We start from the raw sequence: 23,846 nt of genomic DNA on the forward strand, positions 1-23,846 counted from the left end.
ATTTCGATACCTTAGAACCTGAGCAAGCCAAACAGTATTTTCGATTTGAAAAACAGGCTTGTAAAGTGTAGCCTTTTCGCCTTTTTTAATAAATCTGTGTTCATATTGTATGTATGAAATAAAAATTTTTAAAATAAAATGTTTTCTACCAAATTTCCACTAACTCCAAATGTCAAACAGATGGTCAACCAAAACCAAGCCAAGAAAACAAAGCAAAACAGCTGTTAACGTACAGAAATAAAATTTTCATAACACAGAACAGATTACGTAACAGAACTTATATGTCCGAGTCTTGCCGAATTGGTGCGATTCGCTGCTAACGTTACCGTATTTCAAGCCCGCTATCCGACCTACAGTAACGGAGCCCGTTAACGTTAATAGCTATTTGTATAACAAGGGAGGAAAATGCTACTTTTCTTCCCGAGAATGAAGTTTACTGCCCGACGCGTAGCGGAGGTCAGTAATCATTCAAGGGCGGAAAAGGCACCTTACTCCCGTGCTATACATATGGTTTTTCCACCTTCCTCAAATAACAAGTAATTTTTTTATTTTTACTTAATTTATTTATGTATCTAACCAACAAAATTTATTAGAACTAAAACTAACAAGTAGGTACAATATAACTGTCAACTGTCAAATGTAAGTCAAATTATTAATGTAAACATTGTTAAATCAGAATAACAATTTACTGTTTTTTACCATTCTGCAAAATACAAAGTGTTTTTAAATAAACGTTAAAATATATAGATACTTACGTAATAGAAAATAGATATTGTACAGGGCGTAATAAGTTATATTTCATAAATGAAATACCATGACGTCACTTTTTAGGGAGGAAAAGTACAACTTTGCTCCCTACAATCAGGTCCGGAAAAGTATACTTTCGGTAGAGGTAGGTGGAAAAATCAGTTCTGTTATTCATTATTCATACTGCGCATGCTCCATTGCTAAAATAACGTTACCGTATTCTCCTAGAGTTACCTACTTGATAACAACTCTCTAATATAGTTTTATTGAACAAATTCAAAGGAAATTTTCATTAGCATTAGCATGGAAATTAATCTAATTTTTAACCAAATTTTCATCAGTAAGTTGATGAACAATTTTCTTCACATTTTTTTTTCACATTTTTCACATAATTAATAATTAATGATTTAAGCTATATTGGGCACAGAACAGATAATGAATAAAAAGGTGTAATGAAGTTACCAGAACCAATTTCAGTCAAATGAAAAAAATATTTAGCCGAGAATTTCATATCCTTCTACATATTATAAGAATATTAGACAGTACAGTACGTGTTTAGCACCCTATTATATGAAATAGGGGCCTGAAATTCCAAACATAATACCATAAGTAATATTGAAAGTTTAGGAAATGTGATGCTGTCGTCGAATACTAAAAATGAGAGGGGTCGATCGGGTGACAAATAAATAGAAATAATTTTCCGGATAGGAAAGAAAAAAATTTGAATATTTAGGTCACCTTATAAGAAACCCAGAATACAGAGACAACTTCATTATATGGTACAAGGGAAAATAAAATGAAGAAGAAAAGTCGACCTTAGCGACACTAATAGCTTCTTTAAATTAGCAATAAAAATCAGTAAATAATAATAAAGCAAATAGGTTCAAAATATTAATGATGATTCCCTATTTCTGATAGGGGTGGTATACCGAGAAAAAAAAGAGCTTTGGACCTTTCTGTGGAAGCAATCTTCTGAATTTAATCTTAACCCAGGTGCTTAATTTCCAGTTCATTTATGTATTAGTTTTAGTAATATCTTCTTCTCCAGATTTAGCCATACGGCTCACATTCCCTCTAAGGGGAACATTTACTCATCCCAGATACCTACGGTATCAAAAAGGTTGAGCTCTGGTGGGACTCTTTCCGTGTTATCGAGCCCTAAGTGACTTGGTATGCAGGTGTATCTCCCAAAAATTTTCGTACACCTCTGACCGTTGCGAGTAGTACAGCTTTCTGCATGGTCTTGTATAGATGTTCATTTAGACCCAGCTTTTTATGCTTTCGAGGAGGTTCTTCGGAATGACTCCAGTAGTAGACATAATAATAGGTATCGTCTGGGTACTTTGCATTCTCCATTGTCTTCGTATTTGAATTTCCAGATCTCTGTACTTTGCGATCTTTTCAGTAAATTTACTACGTAGATTATTGTGGTTAGGTATCGCCACATCAATTAGGGTTGTTTGTCTTGTTAATTTATTAACTAGTACGAGATCTGGTCTATCATGTGCCACTTTGGCCTGTAAGCACAGTGCGGTCCCAGTATAGCTTCTAGTTGCCATCCTCAAGCATACTCTCAGGGACGTATTGATAATATGGGAGATGGTCCGTTTGGAGAAGTCCCAGCTTGATAGCTACCTCTTGGTGAAGGATTTTTCCCACTGCGTCATGCCGTTCCTTGTATTCAGTGTCAGCAAATGCCTGGCAGCCCCCTGTAAGATACTGGATGGTTTCTTGGGTTTGACATCCATATCGGCATTTGTCGTTTTGGACCTGAGGGTCTTTGATGATATATTTCAGGTAATTTTTGGTTGGTATAACCTGATCCTGAATGGCCAGTAATGAACCCTCCGTTTTAGGGAACATCTTTCCTGATGTCAACCAATAGTTCTATGCTGTATTGTCGACATAGTCTTGGCTGACCTCGTTGGGATGTTCCCCGGGCAGAGGTTTACCCATCCAAGTGCGCATTTTTTTGTCTTTAGTGAGGTGGTTTATCCACATTTCTGGTTCCCTCAGTTTTATCGGTGTTGTATAAAATAAGTTCTTAAATTAGCAATTTGTTTATCTAATTGCTCACCTATATCCATAAGTCCTCTTCCTCCTAGATTCCGTGGTCTCCTTTTTATTTTTCTTCTTTTTGTGTAGACATGACACCGTCTGTTTTTCAATGTGCCTCCAGTAAGTTGTTCCATGGTTTTCGTAATCTTCCCACTGATCGCCTTCCTATTGAAGAATCGTCTCTTATTTTGCGTATATGATCGTTCCATTGTTCTCTTCTATTTCTTACCCAGTCCTTGATGGTCTCCAGCTTGCATCTCCGTCGTATATCTGTATTTCTAGCTCTCCCCCATAGTGTCTTAATATCGATTTTTCTGAGGGGTTCTCTGCATTCTGAGGTCTAGCATTCTTTCTTTTCTTTCTGTGTTAGGTCGTGTTTCTGCCGCATATGTCACTATTGGGCCGATGACTGTTTTGTAAATTATGCGTTTTATTTCTTTACTGATATTTTTATTTCTCCAAATAATTTCATTCAGGCAACCTGCAGCTCTGTTTCGCTATTCACTATATCTTCCACGATAGTCGATGAGTCGCCTAACTAAAGTTTGGAAAGACAGATCTATCTCTCAACATCAAGATGAGACTGGTGAATGCCCTTGTATTCTCAGTACTTATATATGAAGCAGAGACTTGGACTCTTTGCGCATGCGAGCGCCAAAAATTGATGCCTTTGAGATGTGGTGCTGGAGAAGAATGCTGTACATACATTGAACAGTTCATAGGACAAACGTTTCCATTCTAAACCAACTCAAGATTAAAAAAAGGCTGTCCACAATATTTCTGCAACGAATACTGCTATTCTTTGGTCACGTGGTTCACAGAGGTGACGACAGTTTGGAGAGATTAATTGTTTCTGGAAACGTTCCGGGGAGAAGATCAAGAGGACGATCACTAACTAGATGTTCCAACCAAATAAATAATTCAGCTGGAAACTCATTCTGCGAAGCTCTTAGGGCAGCTGAAGATAGAGACCAATGAAGAAACATTGTTAGGAATATTGGAGGAAATCACGATCCTCAGTAATGGGGAAACGACAAGACACAGAGATATCTTCCACTTCTATTTCGAGCCTTTCGTACTATATAGTGTGATGCCTAGATATTATTTAAACTTGATCACTTGTTCTAGTATCCGATGCTGCAGCTCTAATTTAGATCTTAGTATATTTGCTGTTATAATTATGCATTTTGTATTTTTTTGGGAGAAACTAACATGTTAAATTTTCTGGCGGTGGTGCAGCATGAGTTGTAAATCATCTTCACTTTGAGAGATTATTTTTGTTTCGTCTGTATATACTGTTATATAATTTTTTATGGGAAAAATTTAGAAAATAAATTTATATCAGAGACCACGAAATTATAGATTTTCACCGCCCTGTATATGACCAAATATTGTAATAGGATAATTCGTGAGTAATCAGTGTTTTCGCGGAAAAGGGAAATCGTTAAGAAGGTGATTTTCTTAATGAGTTTTTGAACGGACTTAAACAATGGTGCGGTCAGATTAGACAATACAGTTTATTTAGCTTTGCAATGGACAATCAGACATTTTATAAAAAATTCGAAGAAGGTTAAGCAGTAAACAAATTTATTGAGTTTAGAATGTAAGGCTTTTTGTTTAGCATTTTAAAACAACGAAAGTAATTTGATGTCTCCCGGAATTTAACAAATTGGAAAGTTGTATACAAATTAAATTGGTTCTTAAGAAATGATAATATGGGGTAGTGGGTAGAAAGGATGTTTTGTGATTGGTGAAAAAATAAGGATGGAAGGGATGAGAGTGTGGAGTCTGATTTTGACGAGAGAAAAAATAGGCACTGTGTAAAAAATATCTGGAGACAGCAGTCCAGTTTTTGAAAAGTGAGAAGTCAGTGTAAAGTGGTGAAATTGGCTTTGCGAGCAGAAACAAGTTGCAACGAAATCGTTGACCGGTTTGAGAAGTTAATTTTCCTGTGTCCGAGGAAGATTCCCGTTTCTGTCTAGAACGAGTAGCCGATTGGTATCTATGTGCACAAGATATCGAGCAGAGAGAAAACTGAGTCGAGAATTCGAGCGAGTCCTGTTTGTGTGTTTGTGAAGCAGTTTGGACGAGAGGGACCTTTCGCAACATCCTAAGAGTACGTGTGGGAGAATCGAGGACGACGCAATCCGGGGAAAAAAGTAGAAAAGAAACAAAAAGTTTAGTCAAATCATTTGTGAAACGGAGAGAGTTTGTTTATATCCACACCATATTTGCTTAATTTCTGTACTGAACAGTTCTATAACATAATTAGTCAGTCCAAATTTCAAAGAAGAAATAAGTAATCAATTCAAAAAGAGAAAAGTAGTTTTTTTTTTTAAATTTTGTAAGAATAAATAATGAATTATTGAAATAAATTTTTTTTTTGTTAAAACAGAGGAGATTTCAGAATTAAAGCTTAATTTAGTAGATGAGAAATAGTTGTATCAAATTTAGATTTTAGCAAATTTTTTAAATCCTATGTTTATGGTATATTGGATAAATAAATAATAATTTTTAACATTTATATGAAATTGAGTGTTGTTTAATTTCCTTGTTTTGTCCTGGATGGAGTAAGCAACTAGAGATACCAGAAGCCACAAACCAAAGGTAAAGCATCAAAAATAAAATAGCCCCGAGAATAAAGTTTATTAGAAAATTTAATTTAAAATTTGGTTTTGTTTTACGTAAGCAGTAATTAAAATAATTGAGTAATTAATTAAATTAAGAATTTTCTCATCAATCTCATAAAAGAGAGAAATACAGAGCTTAACAGTACATACTGTTACATGGTATTTTTGCTTGTAAAGGAAGTATCAAACGAAAGAGAATATTAAAACTATTCCATCGTCTTTAATTTTGTGGTTACTGAATAAGCTTCAACGCTTATATCCTTGTTATATTACCCTTCAGAATGTATTGTCAAATAATATCTAATGAGAAAAGTTTTTATGGCTGTTCTGAAGTTTCCAAAACTTCTGAACTCGTACATTGTAATTAATAAACCCCACATATCATTACAAAAGTTAAGAATTCTTATTTGTTTCTCATGGTAACTAAGTCCTTCATGTTTAGATTTAGATCAAGTAGAAATAATTTTCCGGCCTAGTTGAAAATAATTATTAATATTAGGAATTACTTAAATTATAGTGGAACGTAATCAACATAAAGATGATTTTATTCTCAAAAAATGTTTTTCCCAATTTATTCTGCTGGTGTATTATAGCTTAAAAACTTAAGGGAGTTGGTCCGTCCTCCAAGCATATTCTTTTTTAAACATTTTGTATTATTATTTTCTTTTCTATTTAGTTTTAATAATTAGATAACGTATGTGTCTCTTTATGTATGTAACCTAATATGTGGTGGAGGCGCCGCCTTAATACACTTGAGATTACGTACTACAAAGCTATCCGGACCTGCATTGAGACAAGACCTTGGACCTCACTATTCGTACAAACAGCGTGCGAGAAACAGTTCAGTTTTATTACCCTCCATTCAAGTTTAGGAACGAGATTCTACTCTCCTTCTTTGTGTGCCGTGCTTGTTTTCAAGAGTTGGCTATCGTCGTATTAACAAGCTGATGAAATGTTTCTCGGTAGGCAGCTATATGAAACAATTCATCCACCGTTCGACCTGTCTATTGTCTAATGTTACGCAGCCGGGACAGTTGTTTTCTTCCAACCAGCGTTTTCCTTCGAACTTGCCCTGAATGATCAACCGGAGTAAGCGATATTTAGGTACTCTCATTATATGACCGAAGTATTGAACCCTTCTCATTTTTATGATGTTGATCAATTCTCGCTCTTTGTGCATGGTCTCCAGCTAGAGATGCATCAAGTCAAACTAGTTTGATTTTATTCAACAAACTTGACTTGACTTGAAATCCAGACTTTTTTTGTAAAAAAGTTTGACTTGACTTGATTTCGATATCTTTAGGTTTGACTTGAAATCAAACTTCATCAAACAGTTTGAAGTTTGAATATCATATTGCGCAACGTGTTTATTTCCAATTCTAATTGAGAGCGTACCGACTTTTGTTTTGACTTATTTGGATAGGTCTGAATCTGTACTCTGCTACTCCGCAAATTAGTTTGTAGTTCATATTAAGAAGTATATGCTTGGCTTGCTTATTACGTTCGTTTTGAAGTGTGTGCTTTGTGAAATAATATCTGAACCTGAATATTTTTCGGCTCAGAATAAGTACCAGATCAAATTGAGTCTGATTTTGAAGGTATCCATTCTCTTCCACTGCAAAAATTAAGAGAAAAAAATCTGTAGTCGAAGCAGAATTAATTAAAAAAAAATAAATATACCTACTTATTTATTTGATATTGCGGCAGGTGATTTCAAAACAATGAAAATTGAAAAGTGCATACTTGTATTATACCCTATTCCACGAACATACGCCTGTTTTGGATTACTTCGACAACGAATATTTTACTGTGCAAAATAAGAAGAACGAAAGTAAATTGCAAATTACATTGTTGTATATTGGAATAATTATTAGCGCCATTTACTTTCGTACTTCTTATGTTGCACAGTAAAATATTCGTTGTCGAAGTAATCCAAAACAGGCGTATGTTCGTGGAATGGCCCATATGTCAAAATGAAGAACAGCGTTGTTAAATGATAAATAGTGAACTAATTCTTTAAGACGACATTGCAAAGTCGCAAAAAATTCATTAAACCTACTTTATCAAGAATATAATATTATGGTGTTCCTTACAACCTCTTTATCCCATCTGTATCTTTTCATCTTTTGTTGTGAAGACAGGTCCAGCTATTTATTGCAAACACGTGTTACCGTGCTTGATCTGGTTAATACAAATTTTAAGATTTTTTCACTTCAATACTATTATTGTCCTATTGTAACATGAACGGAGCGTGAGGGGGCAATATAATACAATCGCGCTGTTCGAACCTCCTCCCCCTTATAACTACTTGAAAGCTTCCAAAGTAGATTAAATTACACTTGTTATGATAAAAAACTATCCAACAAATTCTTTATTTAATCTAGTAACACTCAAATATAAAAAAATTATATCGATAAAACGAAACTTGCCAGCAAGCAATTCTAAGCATACAGGAATCATTTTCAAAAAATTTACTCTATTTTGATTATAATTGCTTCCTGTATCAAAATACTTTTTTGTGGCATTCATTGTATCATTAATTTTCTTATCTTAATTGTCAACGAACATGTCAATCTCGACAAAAAAGTATATCTACTAAATAAATTATTTTTCAAACTCTTTCAAACTAGTTTGACAAACAGTTTGAATTTTCAAACCTGTACGATTGACCAGTTTAACTTGACTTGAATTATTTGTCAAAAGGATTGACTTGAGTTTGACTTGAAATTAAGTCAAACTCAAGACAAGTTCAAACATTCAAGTCAAACTTGTGCAACTCTATCTCCAGCGCACGTTAGTTGGATATACAGTGAGCACGTAAAGGTTGGAATAAATTCATTTTCTCAAGAACGGACGATTTTGGAAAAAAATCCCGAAACAGGTCAATTTTTATTTTTAAATTACGACTTTTTGGCATATATATCATACTAGTAACGTCACCCGTCTGGGCGTGATGACGTCATCGATGATTTTTTTAAATGAGAATAGGGGTCGTATGATAGCTCATTTAAAAGGTAATTCAATTCTTTATTCAGTAATATAAACATTAACATAATTATTTATACAGGGTGCCTAAAAAAATTTTTTTTAATTAAATTTATTGACATAAAAAGAATAATGTGTGTAATTTATTTAATTTAAAATACATTTTACTGCTATCAGAAGACAGAAAAAAAATGTTTTTTTGGCAAATAAATGTTGTTTTTTGCCTAAATTCAATATTAAAGCAACCAGCCTCATGACAATTTGAACATTTAATTTAAGCCAATATCAAAGATTATTTTCAAATATTAATTTTTTTCTGTTTTCTGAGAGCAGTGAAATGTATTTTGAATTAAATAAATTACACATATTCTTCTATTTATGTCAATAAATTTAATCCAAAAAAAAAATTTTTGGACACCCTGTATAAATAATTATGTTAATGTTTATATTACTGAATAGAGCATTGAATTACCTTTCAAATGAGCTATCACACGACCACTATTCTCATTTAAAAAAATCATCGATGACGTCATCACGCCTAGATGGGTGACGTCACTAGTATGATATATATGTCAAAAAGTCGTAATATAAAAATAAAAATTGACCTGTTTCTGGATTTTTTTCAAAAATCGTCCATTCTCGAGAAAATGAATTTATTCCAACTTTTACGTGCTCACTGTATGTGCCGTCCACGGGATTCTGAGCTTGCGGCAGTAACACCACAATTCAAACGCTTCTAATTTGTTAAGTTTCTTTACTTTTGTTGTCCAAGTTTCACATCTATAGAACAAAACGGATCAGACTACTTCAGTAGCACTTCAATACTCTTAGATGGGTGGTCATTGACAGACTTCTACTGCATAATACAGAACGTCAGCTAATAAAGCTTTTTCGTGCAAGTTTTATTCTGGTCGAAATTTCCTCATCTCTTTCCACCCTGCAGTCAATCCAGATTCTACAGTTCAGCACAATTCCACAGTCCCAGAGCGCTGTAAAGAGAAACTGACAACCTTTACCATTAAAGGTAGTGTACAACCATAATTTACATACACAGAATTATACTAATAAATTTTCCAACCTAAGGCGGCACACATAGTGCAAGCGGTTTCCGCTTACAGGCAAACTGCGCGAATCTGAGCGGTTGTCGCGCGCGGTAATGGTAACACAGTGAAGAAGGGGTAAAAGCGAGAGACATCGTTCAAAGTCAGTTGCGTCTATAACTTATAGCAAAATTTCGTCTTCTGATGACGATATGATTGCTTTTGATTCTGTTTTGACTAAACTGAAAAGAAAAAAAGTTGGTACACATTTTCTTAATCGCGAAAAAATAATTTATGGCGAATATCATCATCTATTTCAAAACTTAAAATAAGATAATGAAAGAACGTGAAATATCGTTCTCATGTCCCAAATAGGGGATCTTTAAAAAACGGCAGCAATTAATGCCTCCTTATTCATTGTACAAACATTAAAGCATTAAATCCGCGCGGAAAAAACTAAATTCTCATTCGAGTAAAGGCGGTCAGGCGGGTTAAAGCGGTTGGCCCGCGCGAACCTGCTTTGACTATGTTCATGTACATTTAAAGACGTGCATTCATTTTGAAAACGTTTAAAAGCGGGTCCGCGTGGTTTGACCGTAAGCGGAAACCGCTTCCACTATGTTTGCCGACTAACACCAGCACCATTAAAATAATCATTTGACGGATGTAACTCTTATAATTCATTAATCCATCTGTATAGGAGTGGTTCCAAACACCAGAACCTGCAAACATGCAAATACATGATGCACAAAACAGTAACATTTCCAAAATCGTTTTATGTTCGCCAACTTTCGGTAGAAGACGGCACACAAATAAGGTGTATTTTAAAAGGAAATATTACAGATTGTAACGAGAATAGTAGCACATTATTAAACTAATGCTTTTGGTATTTTTGTGAACAAAATATGTTACGTAACAAATTATTTTATACCTATAAAAAGACCCTAAAGTTCATCAATTTTGTTAGTTGTTGGCCAAATCAATACAATAATATTCTGTTTAAAATCACCGATCGGATTTTTTGAAAACCTAGAAATTATTTCTGAAATTATTTAACATCTAAAGCTAAAGTTTGAAAATCGAATAGGCTCGTAATTCCTCACATACCTTTTCGATTTTTAATAATTACTTCAATATGTAGGGTATGTCAAAAGAAGTGGGACAGTCGGATATTTCGCGAAATGAACATTGGACCGAAAAACCGAAAGAAACGTGTTCAATATTTTTCAAAAATCTGTGGAATGGCATGAATTAGGACTCCCCACTCCATCCTCTGGAGGTATGGTGAGGGAGGTGAGGGGTAGCTTTAAAATCTTAAATAGGAATCACCGTTTTTTATCACAGATTTGTATTTCTTTTACAAAAATAAGTACCTAGGTATCTTTTATTCGAGATACATTAAATGTATAAAATTTTTTGAATTGTTATCAGATTGCGCTGTAATCGAAGAAAAAACGACTTATCTTTATACACTAGGTAAATTATGAAAATGATCTAATATCTCAAGAAACATAGGTACTTTTAAATGAAAAACTAAAAAGCACGTGTTCAATATTTTTCAAAAATCAATCGAGAGACACAAAACATGACTCCCACCCTACCCCTGGGAGTGGGGTGGGAAGAAATTAAAAATTGTTAATTGGAACTTCCATTTTTTATTGCAGATTCTGATTCTATAAAACGGGTCGCCCCCAAAATCTCAACAGTCATAAACACGCCTAACTACACGCGCAACTTTGATACATCATTACTTCAATTTCAATAATATTCTATATATTTATATCTTTCTTAATATATTATGTATGCCAGTAGACCGATCAAAGAACAATCTGGCCCCAAAAAAAATAAAGGAAGGATAAAAATTTGGAAATAGGTACCTAGTTGAAATTGTCTATAATTATATAAGAAAAAGTTTACAATTCTACATTCCCTCCATTTTACAAAAATGGAGGGGATACCCCTTTCTCGGGGGTGGAAAATATACATTCAAAATAAGTACGGAATTGGATAAAATGACTAATTCTAAACAACTTTTGTTCTATAGAGTTTTTTCACTAAGTCAATACTTTTCGAGTTATTTGCGAGTGAATATGTTCATTTTTAACAAGAAAAAACATGTTTTTGGACGGTTTTTCGCAAATACCTCAAAAAGTATGTATTTTATCCAAAAAAATATTCTTAGCAAAAATATAGCTTATAAAACATTTAAAAAAACGGTGTACGCATGAAGTCTGTAGACCCAATAGAAGCAGAGTTGTAGCTAATGAAAAGAAGGTTCTTCTTCGTCAAATTCCAAATCGAATATTTCAATGTGAAATAACCAAAAAACAAAGCACTTTTCGGGAAAAAATAATTTCAACTTTTTTTAAAGTGAAATTATTTTTAAATTAAAAAAAAAAGGTTTATTTTTGTTTTTCAAAAAAGGTCTAACATTAAAAGTAATTGATTTAAGCTCAAAATATTGTTGGTCCCTCTCATTTTTTGGTAAAAAGAATCACGAAAATCACCCTCTAACTAGCACCCCAACTAAATTTAATCATTATCGCTTCACAAGTTACTTTGATTACAGTCGGAAAAATGAAAGAATACCCATGAACGAACATATAAAACACGCTGTATTTTCCTGTCACCGTGTCACAAAAAAAATTGTCCAGTGTAAGTACATGTAACAATAATTATTATATGTACTTGCTCTGGCCAATTTTTTGTTCGACACCGTGACAGGAAAATACAGCGTATTTTATATGTTCGTTCATGGGTATTCTTTCATTTTTCCTACTGTATGTATTCTTTATATAATCTGTAAGTTTCATAAGTTTAAAGTGCTTCTTTTTGAAAAGGCTGTAGTTAAAATGGCTTGAACGAGTAACTAATCACGAGTTTAGTCAAATTTTGAACAGCCATAGCATAACCAATTTTTGTCTAAGAAGAAAACAAAAGATCCAAAATATTCAGAAAAGCAAAACATACATTTTATTACTCTTTGAGATTTTTGGTATTATTAATAACTCTTAAGTTAACCTGAAAAAAATTGGAATTTTTTTTCTAAATTAAAAAAAAATGATTTATTTTAAAACCAATTTTTTTCAAAAATGAGCACTTTGAACCAATGAAACTTATAGATCATATAAATAATACATAAGTAAAGTAACTTTTAAAGCGGTAATGATTAATTTTATTTGGGAAGCTAATTAGAGGGTGATTTTCGCGATTATAAAATGTAACAACAATATTTTCAGCGTAACTCACTTTCTTTTAATGTTAAAAGTTTTTTTAAACAACAAGAATAAACCTTTTTTAAACACTTTAAAAAAGTTGTAATTTCCCGAAAAGTGCTCCGTTTTTTGGTTATTTTACGTTGAAATATTCGATTTGGAATTTGACGAATAAGAACCTACATTTCATTAGCTACAATTCTGCTTCTACTGAGTCTAGAGTCTTCATGCATACACCATTTTTTTCATATTTTGATAAGCTATATTTTTGCCAAGAATATTTTTTTAGCTAAAATACTTACTTTTTGAGTTATCTGTGAAAATCCGTCCAAAAACATGTTTTATTTTTGTTAAAAATGAACATGTTCACTCGTAAATTACTCAAAAAGTATTGCCTTAGTGAAAAAACTCTATAGAACAAAAGTTGCGTAGAATTAGTCATTTTATCAAATTCTGAAATTATTTTAAATATATTATGTTTTTTCACCTCCGAGAAAATATTTTTCACCCCGTATTTCCCAATTTTTGTAAAATGGAGGGGATGAAGAATTGTAAACTTTTTCTTATATAATAGTAGACAATTTCAACTACCTATTCCCAGATTTTCATACTTCTTTTATTTTTTTGGAGGTTTTCGAAAAGTTTTGTGTTCATTGATCGGACTACAGTTACTGTGAATATAATAGGGTCGTATCCAACTTGGTACCTATGCATTTTGGATGTATTAGAGTTGCGCGTGAAGTTAGCGTGTTGATGACAGTTGATCTTTTGGGCCGCACCCCTACAAATCATTCTTAAACAACTCTACCATAAAAATTAGTTTGCCGACTTTAGATTTGTATATATTATTTTGCGAGTACATCTATTGCGAATCGAAAAAAAAATCAGATACAACTTGTTTACATTTTCACGCAGAATCCTAATCTCCAATTAAAAATGTGGTTCTCCATTTAAGATTTTAAAGTTGTACCCACCCCATCCCAGGAGGTGGGAGGAAGGGATCGTGTTTGGTGCCATTCGATAAATTTTTTAAAAATATTTAACAAATGTGTTTAGTTGTGCATTTGGAGGTGTATTTCTCGAGATATTAGACCGTTTCTATAATTTAGCTTGGGTATCACGATAAATTGTTTTTTCCAGTTATAGCGTCATCATCAATAATTTGAAAAAATATCTCCAATAAAAATTACTTATTTTTGAATGAGGAATCCAAATCTGCAATAAAAAATTGTAGTTCATCTTTAACATTTTTAAGTATCTTTTCACTTCACTTCCAGGGGATGAAATGAGAAGTCGTTTTTTGTTGTCATTCGATAGATTTGAAAAAAAAATTAAATGTATTTTTCAGTTTCAATTTTTTGATCCAATGTTCATTTAGCTAAACATTCGACCGTCCCGCTTCTCTTGACACACCCTGTATATAATAATTAGCAGTTGATCATATCAACGTATACCTTGTGAATTTGGAGAATGCGCCCTCAAAGAAGCGACGCTGGGCTGTCTGCTTGGACCACGGCTGTTCCGGGATCCCCTCCTTTCGTGGAGGTGCTTGTTTTCCTTCAGGAGAGAGACGTTCATCAATCGTGGATTCGGCGTGTTGAAAATGGTTCTATTTTCTCGCCATCTCGCCCTTAAACATATAAATTGATTTTAGTCAAAACTATTAAAAATACTATTGTAGTAATGAAGTTCAAAATCTTTGAATTATCTGTAATTTTCAGGAAAACGTTGTATGCAGATACTTTTTTTAATAATCGTTTAATGTTTTTTTTTTGAAATGTAGTATTTACTGTATTTTATTTAAATTTCATAAATCTGAAATTTCGGGAAATCGAAAAAAATCCTGCTAGGGATAAACTGTTAAATTTAAATGATTAATAGCATTTTTGTTATAAAAGAATGAAAAAAGAGTGTGTGTACTTTTTACGTACAGAAGTTATACTTCTATTATCGTGATTTCAACGAAATAAATATATTTTAAACAGTGTTATCGTATTTATATTTAAATAATATACTAATTTTAACACCAAAATACCAAACAGTAAAATACCAAAAATTAAAACTACCGTTAATAGTTACGTCATAGATCTGTCAAACTAACGTCAGAACGTGTATGTATCGATCTGTAAATTGGTGCCGAAATTTGTAATTATTACTGTAAATACTAGTTATCAAAATTAGTTTTCGCTCAAATAGTGACTAATAACAATTGTGTTACGTGTTTATCATCAAGAACAAGCTGTAACTTCGGTCAGTAAGATATGTTTTACTTAATAATCTTCCAACTTAAACCCATTCAGTGTCAAACTGTCAATAGTTTTTCACTGTTGCTATCCCGTCCCAACGGACGCCAACGGATAGGCAACCAGTATTGCAGTGAGGTATCCAAGGTTATCACTTATTTCCAGACATCCAAAGCGGTAATATAGAAATAGAAATAGAAATATTTATTCATCCTTTTAAGACATTTTTACAAATGTATAGGACAGGTCATATACAGTAATATAACTGTTACAAGCTAACATTGTTTAGCTACACAATTTTATTATAGGTACCTAACACCTAACACATATTATAAAATACCATATTTAGACTAACATTTTTAGACATTTTAGACTTTGTATACACAAAACAATTTATATATAAAAAATAAAATAGTGTAAAATAGTTTATAGGCTATCGTCAAGGAATTCTTTGACGGAATAGTAGCATTTGGCTAATAATAAATTTTTGATTTTATTTTTGTAACTGTTAAAACTAGCAATCTCCTGCATTTCATCGGGAAGTTTATTGTACAATTTCATTCCCATAAATTTAAAACTATTTTCTAATCTTGATGTTTTAAACTGGGGTATTCGGAGCTTATTACAATTTCTTGTATGGTAATCATGTCGATGAGCATTAGTTTCAAATTGATTGAAATTTTCTTTGACAAACAGAAGAGTGTGGTAAATGTACAGACTATAGAATGACATGATTTTGTATTTTATAAACGTTGGTTTACAAGTTTCCCGAAATTTTAGCCCGAATATTTTTCGAATAATTTTTTTCTGAGTTACAAAAATTTTAGGGCTGTCAATAGAATTTCCCCATAGTAGTATGTTGTAACTCATATGACTGTAAACAAGGCCGTAATAGATATTGATCAGTGCTGATATCGGCATAGTATCTTTTATTCTAGAAATAGCATAAAACGATTTATTTAATTTTGTATTTATTGTATTGACTTGTTCAGTCCATCTCAAACGGCAATCTATATTTAAACCTAAAAATTTTGTTGTTGTAACTGACGAAATAAGTATATTGTCAAATTTAAATGATAATGAGTATACATTGCTAAGAACATTTTGGGAATGAAAATATAAAAATTGAGTTTTATCAACGTTTACTATTAATCCATTTGCTTTGGACCAATCTACAAATGACCCAAAAACACCGTTGGATAATAATATAAGTTCCTCTTTACTAGGCGCAGAGATCGCTAGTGCAGTATCATCTGCGTAAATAGTAATAACTCGAGATTTAATGTAATAAGGAAGATCATTCATAAAAAGAATAAATATAAGCGGTCCTAAAACAGATCCTTGAGGGACTCCTTTATCAATATTGAAAACTGTCGAAGCAGAATTCTGATATGAAACTACCATTTTTCTATTGCTCAAATAGTCTACTATCCAGTCCAAGAAATCTCCTCTGAAACCTACGTTGTAAAATTTATTTTTAATAAAGTTAAAATCCAGACAATCAGAGGCACGGGACAAATAAAAAAAGAGACCTGCCACATGCCTTCCCCTGTCAAGATCTGTATATATATAATTAAAAAAATGACATGCAGCAGTCAACGTTGACTTCTTTGACCTAAACCCATGTTGATGCGGGGATATAATATCGAATTTGTCGAGAAAACAAACCATTTTATTATATACAACCTTTTCAAAAATTTTTGATAAAACGCTCAGCACTGCTACCGGTCTATAATTCGAAATCAATCCTGGATCATTTTTTTTGTGTATAGGAATAACTCTTGCGCTTTTAAGTGCGTCAGGAAATTTGCCATTAGCAACCGATAAATTAATTAAGTAGCTCAAAGGAGCAGATAGAGAAAATATTCCCGATTTTACGACTTTTGTGGATATGTTGTCCAAACCAGTACTGGACTTGTTTTTAAGATTTATAATTGCGTCTTCAACGTCTTGATATGTAACGGGTGTAAAGAAAAAAGTTTTGTCTGAAATTTTAGAACAAGTACATTTTGTAGATCTAGACAAGCCAAAATATGATTCAAGATTATTTTCAGTTACAGTTGCAAAATATTCAGCAAAAACATTAGCGATATCCTCAGAAGATGTAATATCGCCACCGTCAGAGCTGAGAGTTATATTACATTTTTTTTGTTTTCTACCTGTTGCTTTATTTACCAAATTCCATGTTGTTTTAGATGTGTTATCTGATTGTATGATAAGCTGTTCATTAAATTGCTTTTTTGCATTTTTAATAAGTTTATTATAATTTCTTTTGGCTTCTTTATATGCCTTTTGAGAATTATTATTTTGAAGTTTTTTAGATAAACAATATACATTTTTTATATGACGACCGGCTTTCTTTACTTCTGCGGTTACCCATTTATTTTTACGGTTTTTAGTACTACTTCTCTGTGTTTTTACAGGACAATAAACATTCATGTTAAAAGAAATTATATCTACAAACTCGTTCATGGCCAAATTAATGTCATTTTGACTATACACTTCATCAAAATTAAGTAAAGACAATGCATTTTGAAACTGAAATAAGCAATGATCTGATAAATCGCGATAACAATGTATCCTTCTTTCTGTTTTATGAAAATTTACATTATTGGATTCAATTGTAAGTGTAAAAATTTTATGATCGCTGAAATGACCCTCGTATACATTAGATTTACAAAAATCAATATTAACATTTGTTAACATGTAGTCAATTTTAGTGGATGATGTATGTCCTAATTTATTTGTGAAAATCCTCGTAGGGTCCTCGTAGGGTCCTCGTATAAACAAATTCAAGTTACTTTTGACTACATGAGTAACAATTTAAATCAATGTTCCCCCACTGTTAGCAACACCATGTCTGGACTCAATTGCTCCAGTAATCTTAATAGTTCATATGCAACTGCTGCTATGACTAAACAACGTCCGAATTATCCCAAGAAGACCGAAGCAATTTTATAATTAGTTGTACGTCTCTATAGTATCCAATGATTGTATATCCAATTTTTTTTCTTCATAATTTTTACCTAATGTTATTTAAGATTTAGAAATTAACTGTTATAATAATTAGTTTTAAGTCGTTATTGTAATTAATTATTGTATAACCAATATTGTTTGTGTCAATGGCCATTGCTGCCGAAACACATAAATTTAAATAAAAAAAAAGTTACGTCATTGTTTATGAAGTGTAGCGTGTAGCCTGCCGCAGCGAAGTTGATTTACCGTGATGAATAGTAATCTAAATTATTAATATTATTTGCTAACAAATTATCAGTACCTACATATCTATCACCGTCCTATATACTGTTATATTTCTATTTGATATAAAAATTAAAATTTGATAATTATAAACAAAATTCACTTTAATATAAAATATTTTTAATTTTCTCAACCTCGGGCATATAAATTTAGAACAACCTGTATACAACAAATTGTTATATTTAATTTTAAGAAGTGATTAGAATAAGCGTACGAAACTCGGAACAATGTGCTTAGATAAATAAAGTGAATGACGCGTACCATTATCGTTCTTCTCGGAAGGTCGATCATTAGCCTATGCTAAATAAAACTCAGTGAAATAGATGATAGTTCATTATCGTTTTTCGCGGAAGGTTCCGATCATTAGCCTATGCTAAATAAGACTCATTTGAAAGAGAGAATAGGTCATTAAAATTTGTAAATAGTTAGAAAGTATTTTAGAATGGGAATTAAATATTTTCTTTTGAAATCCATTAAGCATATTTAGAAAGATTAAAAATTGGTTTTGAGGAATATTACGAATGAGAGTTGGTGGTGGAAGATTGATTTGTGAATCTGGAAGGGATATTTAGAAAGTAGGGGAATGGATGACAAAGTGAGAGCAGAATGTTTTGAGCTGTCGAGAAGTGAAGTCGAGTAGTAGACGGTAGTGTACGGAGAGTGAGAAAGCCGGTAGTTCCGTGAGTGTGGAGTATCTATCGTGGAACGAGAAGTAGGCCAGGTCGAGAGTAAAAGAACCTCCTTGAGCCAAGAGTGTCCCGGTAGCTGATAGCAGTTTCGAAAAAGGTAGAACACAGCATCACGACCGAAGCAGGAACGAGAGCTATTCGAGCTAGTTTTTCAAAGGAGTACATTACTGGAAGCCAGGACGAGGTTTGATCGCAGCCAAGGATAGCAGGAACGGGTTTTGTGTGAGGACATTTTCAGTTCACCAGGAAAAGGTCAGTCTCATTTGTTTGGACATGAATGTATGGGTTTTTCGTATTAAATTCCACATAAAAATTAAATAACATAATCAATAATATCAGAAAAGCTTCATTAAACTTAAATAGAGTTGTTGCTAATAACTCCTAATAGTTAAATGTTAATAAAAACTTTCAATTGAAAACCAAAAGGAAATAAGATTCCCATTTGTAAATGTTATGTTTAAGAATAATAAGAAATAGCAAATATTAAGCATTGATTGCCTTTTAAATAAAATAAAAAATATTTTGATTATAATTGTAACCCATATGTGTATTTTTTTTTACTCTTTTCTTTTCTATCCCGATTAGGAACCATTAAGAAATATTTGAAGCCACGAAAGTAAGTAATTAATTTATAATTCGCCCTGAGATTGAAAACATATTGATATGTGATCTGGTTAATTAATTAGATTAGTATTAATACATTGATTAAATTAAGTGACATATAAGAATATTATCTCATATCAATAATCAAGATCACATCAACTGTCGTCCAACGTGGAAAGCATTGTAAAGTATTTCTAGTGGCAAATTTGAAGGATAGAAAGAGTAAAGCCGGTATTTGAAAATTTATATGCCTGTGGTAAAAAGTGAGACACTTACATTTGATAACATAAAATTTTAGATCTCTTTAGGTACAAATTTTACATAACTGATTTAATATTTTATTTTTACGATATTTACATTTGATATATTTATTGACACTTTATAATATTTGGGTAAAAAAAAAGTCGTCTTGGTAACATACTAGTAAAATTTCATATTTGGCGGGGATAATACTTCTTGAAAACAAATGTCTGTGACAAGAAGCCAAAGCAAGGACAACAAAAAACAAAAAGAACATTCAGACCAAGAAGATATTTTAGACACGACAATCATGGCATCAGAACAGCAAGAATTATCAGGAATAGATAAACTATTACAACTGATGCAACTCCAGTCACAAAAGCTGGATGACAATCAAAGAGAAACAAAACAAGCAATGGATGAAGCAAAAAGGACAATGGATAAAAATCAGGAGGAAACAAAACAGAAAATGGATGAAACACAACAAAAATTGGATCAAAAAATGGATGAAACACAACAAAAAATGGATGAAACACAACAAAAAGTGGATCAAAAAATGGATGAAACACAACAAAAATTGGATCAAAAAATGGATGAAACACAACAAAAAATGAAACAAGCAATAGAAGAGAACAACAAGAAAATGGAGGAACGCATAGGAAAGTATGAAAAGGAAGTAAAAGGATGTTTGACAATGATCAAGAACGATATGGGACAACAAGAGACAGAGATTAAAGAAATCAAAAGCAAAATAAAGGAAATAACGAATTGCCAGAAAAAGGAAATAGAAAATTTGGAAAACAAGTTGGAAAACGCTATTCAAGCAATCAGAGAAGAAATGGAAAGAAAGATTGCGGAAATCAATATTCAACAAAATGTAGGAGAAAGAAGAGAAATGGTTATAAATAGCACAGATGACGTGAAGATAAGGTTTGGCGGGGATGTAAGAAGATTACACCCAGTGCCGTTCATAAATAGCTTGAAAAAGAAAACACAGCACATCGGAAGTTTCGAAACAGCAAAAGAAACTATCAGAAACCATCTCAAAAATGAAGCAAGCCTATGGTTCGATTGCAAAGAAGAAGAATTTGACAGTTGGCAAGAATTTGAACAAAAATTTTTGAATTATTTCTGGGGAAAAGTCCAACAATTGGAAATTAACAAGGAATTGCAAAATGGGAAATACAATGATAGGATGGGTATATCAGAAAGGACATATGCATTACAAATTTACTATAACGCAAAACATTTACAATATAATTACTCATCGGAACAATTAGTCGAACTGATTGCAAGACATTTCGAAGAAACGCTGGAAGACCATATCACATTGCAAAACTACAAAGACATAGATAGTTTATGCCAATTCCTACAAATAAGAGAATTACGTGTAAGAGAAACAAAATCAAGAAGGTCGCGAGAAGATTACAGGCCCCGAGAAACACAGGATTACAGAGATAGAAATCAAAATAGGAGGGACTATACAAGACGAGATTTTAATCCCAGAAGGGAAAACGAAAATAGAGACAACGGAAGAGGAAATTATGAACAAAGAAATAGGCAATGGAATGAGGACAGAAATCGAGAATACCAGAATAGAAACACCACACGCTCAAATCAAGAAAACAGAAATAATGGTAGACAAAATGAACAGGGATATCGAGAAAACCGAAACAGATTCGACAGACCAAGAGAAAATAGAAGAGAGGTAAATAATACCCAGACAGAAGAATATGCCGGAGAGAGACATTATGACGAAAATATAAACAACGATGAGCAACCGGCGTTTTTTCACGACGGCGCTCAGTAAAAACCAAAAATCAAACAGGAATCTTTTGTAACCCCAAGGAGTTTATTAAATTGGCAAGAAACAACGAAAAGAAAAATGGAGTTAATTTAAAATTTGTGGATGGATTTATCAACGAGAAACCAATTAAAATTATGATAGACACTGGATCTGAAATAACATTGGTCAACAGAAAACTAATAGAAGAAGTTAACTTAACAAATTTAATTTACAAAATACCTAGGGTAAATTTAGTGGGCGCAAACAAACGGACATTGGCAACTATAAATGAAGGCATACGAGTAATGGTACGACTGGGTAAGAAGATGTATGCACTACAATGTGTAATAATGCCAAACATGTCACATGACATGATAGTAGGAGTTGACGAATTGGCAGAAAAACATGTAGTGATAGATTTTAAAAATAATACGATGAATCTAACAGAAGAAAAAGAAGAAGAACAGGACAAGGAACAGGAGAAACAAAATACGGACGAATCAGGTAAAGAACAAACAGTGGAAATGAATTTGGCAACGAAGCAAGGACAAAGAAGAAAAGGGAGAAAAAGTCAGAAAAAGACAAAAGAAAATGAAACCTGTGGCTCCTCAAAAGAAGAGTTGAGCCCAGAAGAAGAAAATTTGAGAGTATCAGAAACAAAGGAAACCTGGGATTCCTCAAAAGAAGAGACGAGCTCAGGAGAAGAAGAAATAAAGCAAAAAAAATGAAAGCGAAAAAGATATGATCGAAACAGTGGCATTTGAAGAGGAGGCATATGAAAACGAGGATGCAGAATACACGATAAAAGTATGTGAAAAATCTGAGGAAAAAGACAGAAGATTAATATGGGAAAAAGGGAAAGACAACATAATAGCCGACACTCTAACACAGGATGAGGACACTGAAAATAAGGAAACAATTACTCTACAGGTGGGACTAATTAGAGTAATACAAGAAGAAGGGGTATAAGACGTAGATTAAAGTAAGGAAATATACAGGGAGTTGGTTTTGCCTCGAGAAAATTTATTTAAAAATGCAGATAAATTTTATCGAATACAAGGCGGGGATTTGTTATATTTCTATTTGATATAAAAATTAAAATTTGATAATTATAAACAAAATTCACTTTAATATAAAATATTTTTAATTTTCTCAACCTCGGGCATATAAATTTAGAACAACCTGTATACAACAAATTGTTATATTTAATTTTAAGAAGTGATTAGAATAAGCGTACGAAACTCGGAACAATGTGCTTAGATAAACAAAGTGAATGACGCGTACCATTATCGTTCTTCTCGGAAGGTCGATCATTAGCCTATGCTAAATAAAACTCAGTGAAATAGATGATAGTTCATTATCGTTTTTCGCGGAAGGTTCCGATCATTAGCCTATGCTAAATAAGGCTCATTTGAAAGAGAGAATAGGTCATTAAAATTTGTAAATAGTTAGAAAGTATTTTAGAATGGGAATTAAATATTTTCTTTTGAAATCCATTAAGCATATTTAGAAAGATTAAAAATTGGTTTTGAGGAATATTACGAATGAGAGTTGGTGGTGGAAGATTGATTTGTGAATCTGGAAGGGATATTTAGAAAGTAGGGGAATGGATGACAAAGTGAGAGCAGAATGTTTTGAGCTGTCGAGAAGTGAAGTCGAGTAGTAGACGGTAGTGTACGGAGAGTGAGAAAGCCGGTAGTTCCGTGAGTGTGGAGTATCTATCGTGGAACGAGAAGTAGGCCAGGTCGAGAGTAAAAGAACCTCCTTGAGCCAAGAGTGTCCCGGTAGCTGATAGCAGTTTCGAAAAAGGTAGAACACAGCATCACGACCGAAGCAGGAACGAGAGCTATTCGAGCTAGTTTTTCAAAGGAGTACATTACTGGAAGCCAGGACGAGGTTTGATCGCAGCCAAGGATAGCAGGAACGGGTTTTGTGTGAGGACATTTTCAGTTCACCAGGAAAAGGTCAGTCTCATTTGTTTGGACATGAATGTATGGGTTTTTCGTATTAAATTCCACATAAAAATTAAATAACATAATCAATAATATCAGAAAAGCTTCATTAAACTTAAATAGAGTTGTTGCTAATAACTCCTAATAGTTAAATGTTAATAAAAACTTTCAATTGAAAACCAAAAGGAAATAAGATTCCCATTTGTAAATGTTATGTTTAAGAATAATAAGAAATAGCAAATATTAAGCATTGATTGCCTTTTAAATAAAATAAAAAATATTTTGATTATAATTGTAACCCATATGTGTATTTTTTTTTACTCTTTTCTTTTCTATCCCGATTAGGAACCATTAAGAAATATTTGAAGCCACGAAAGTAAGTAATTAATTTATAATTCGC

The 23,846-nt window shown here is 32.7% G+C and overlaps 1 protein-coding gene across 2 annotated transcripts in view; it reads right to left on the bottom strand.

Annotated features, from left to right (window-relative positions):
* LOC114339579 (uncharacterized) overlaps positions 1 to 23,846 on the bottom strand; it is a 597,550-nt gene that overhangs the window by 27,692 nt on the left and 546,012 nt on the right. For both annotated transcript variants that reach the window (XM_050642560.1, XM_050642559.1), the window contains exon 5: positions 14,130 to 14,305. In XM_050642560.1, the coding sequence (XP_050498517.1) occupies positions 14,130 to 14,305 (176 nt within the window). The remainder of the gene's footprint in view (positions 1 to 14,129; positions 14,306 to 23,846) is intronic.

The sequence above is a fragment of the Diabrotica virgifera genome, chromosome 2 (genome assembly GCF_917563875.1).
Source record: "Diabrotica virgifera virgifera chromosome 2, PGI_DIABVI_V3a".
Taxonomy (NCBI): domain Eukaryota; kingdom Metazoa; phylum Arthropoda; class Insecta; order Coleoptera; family Chrysomelidae; genus Diabrotica; species Diabrotica virgifera.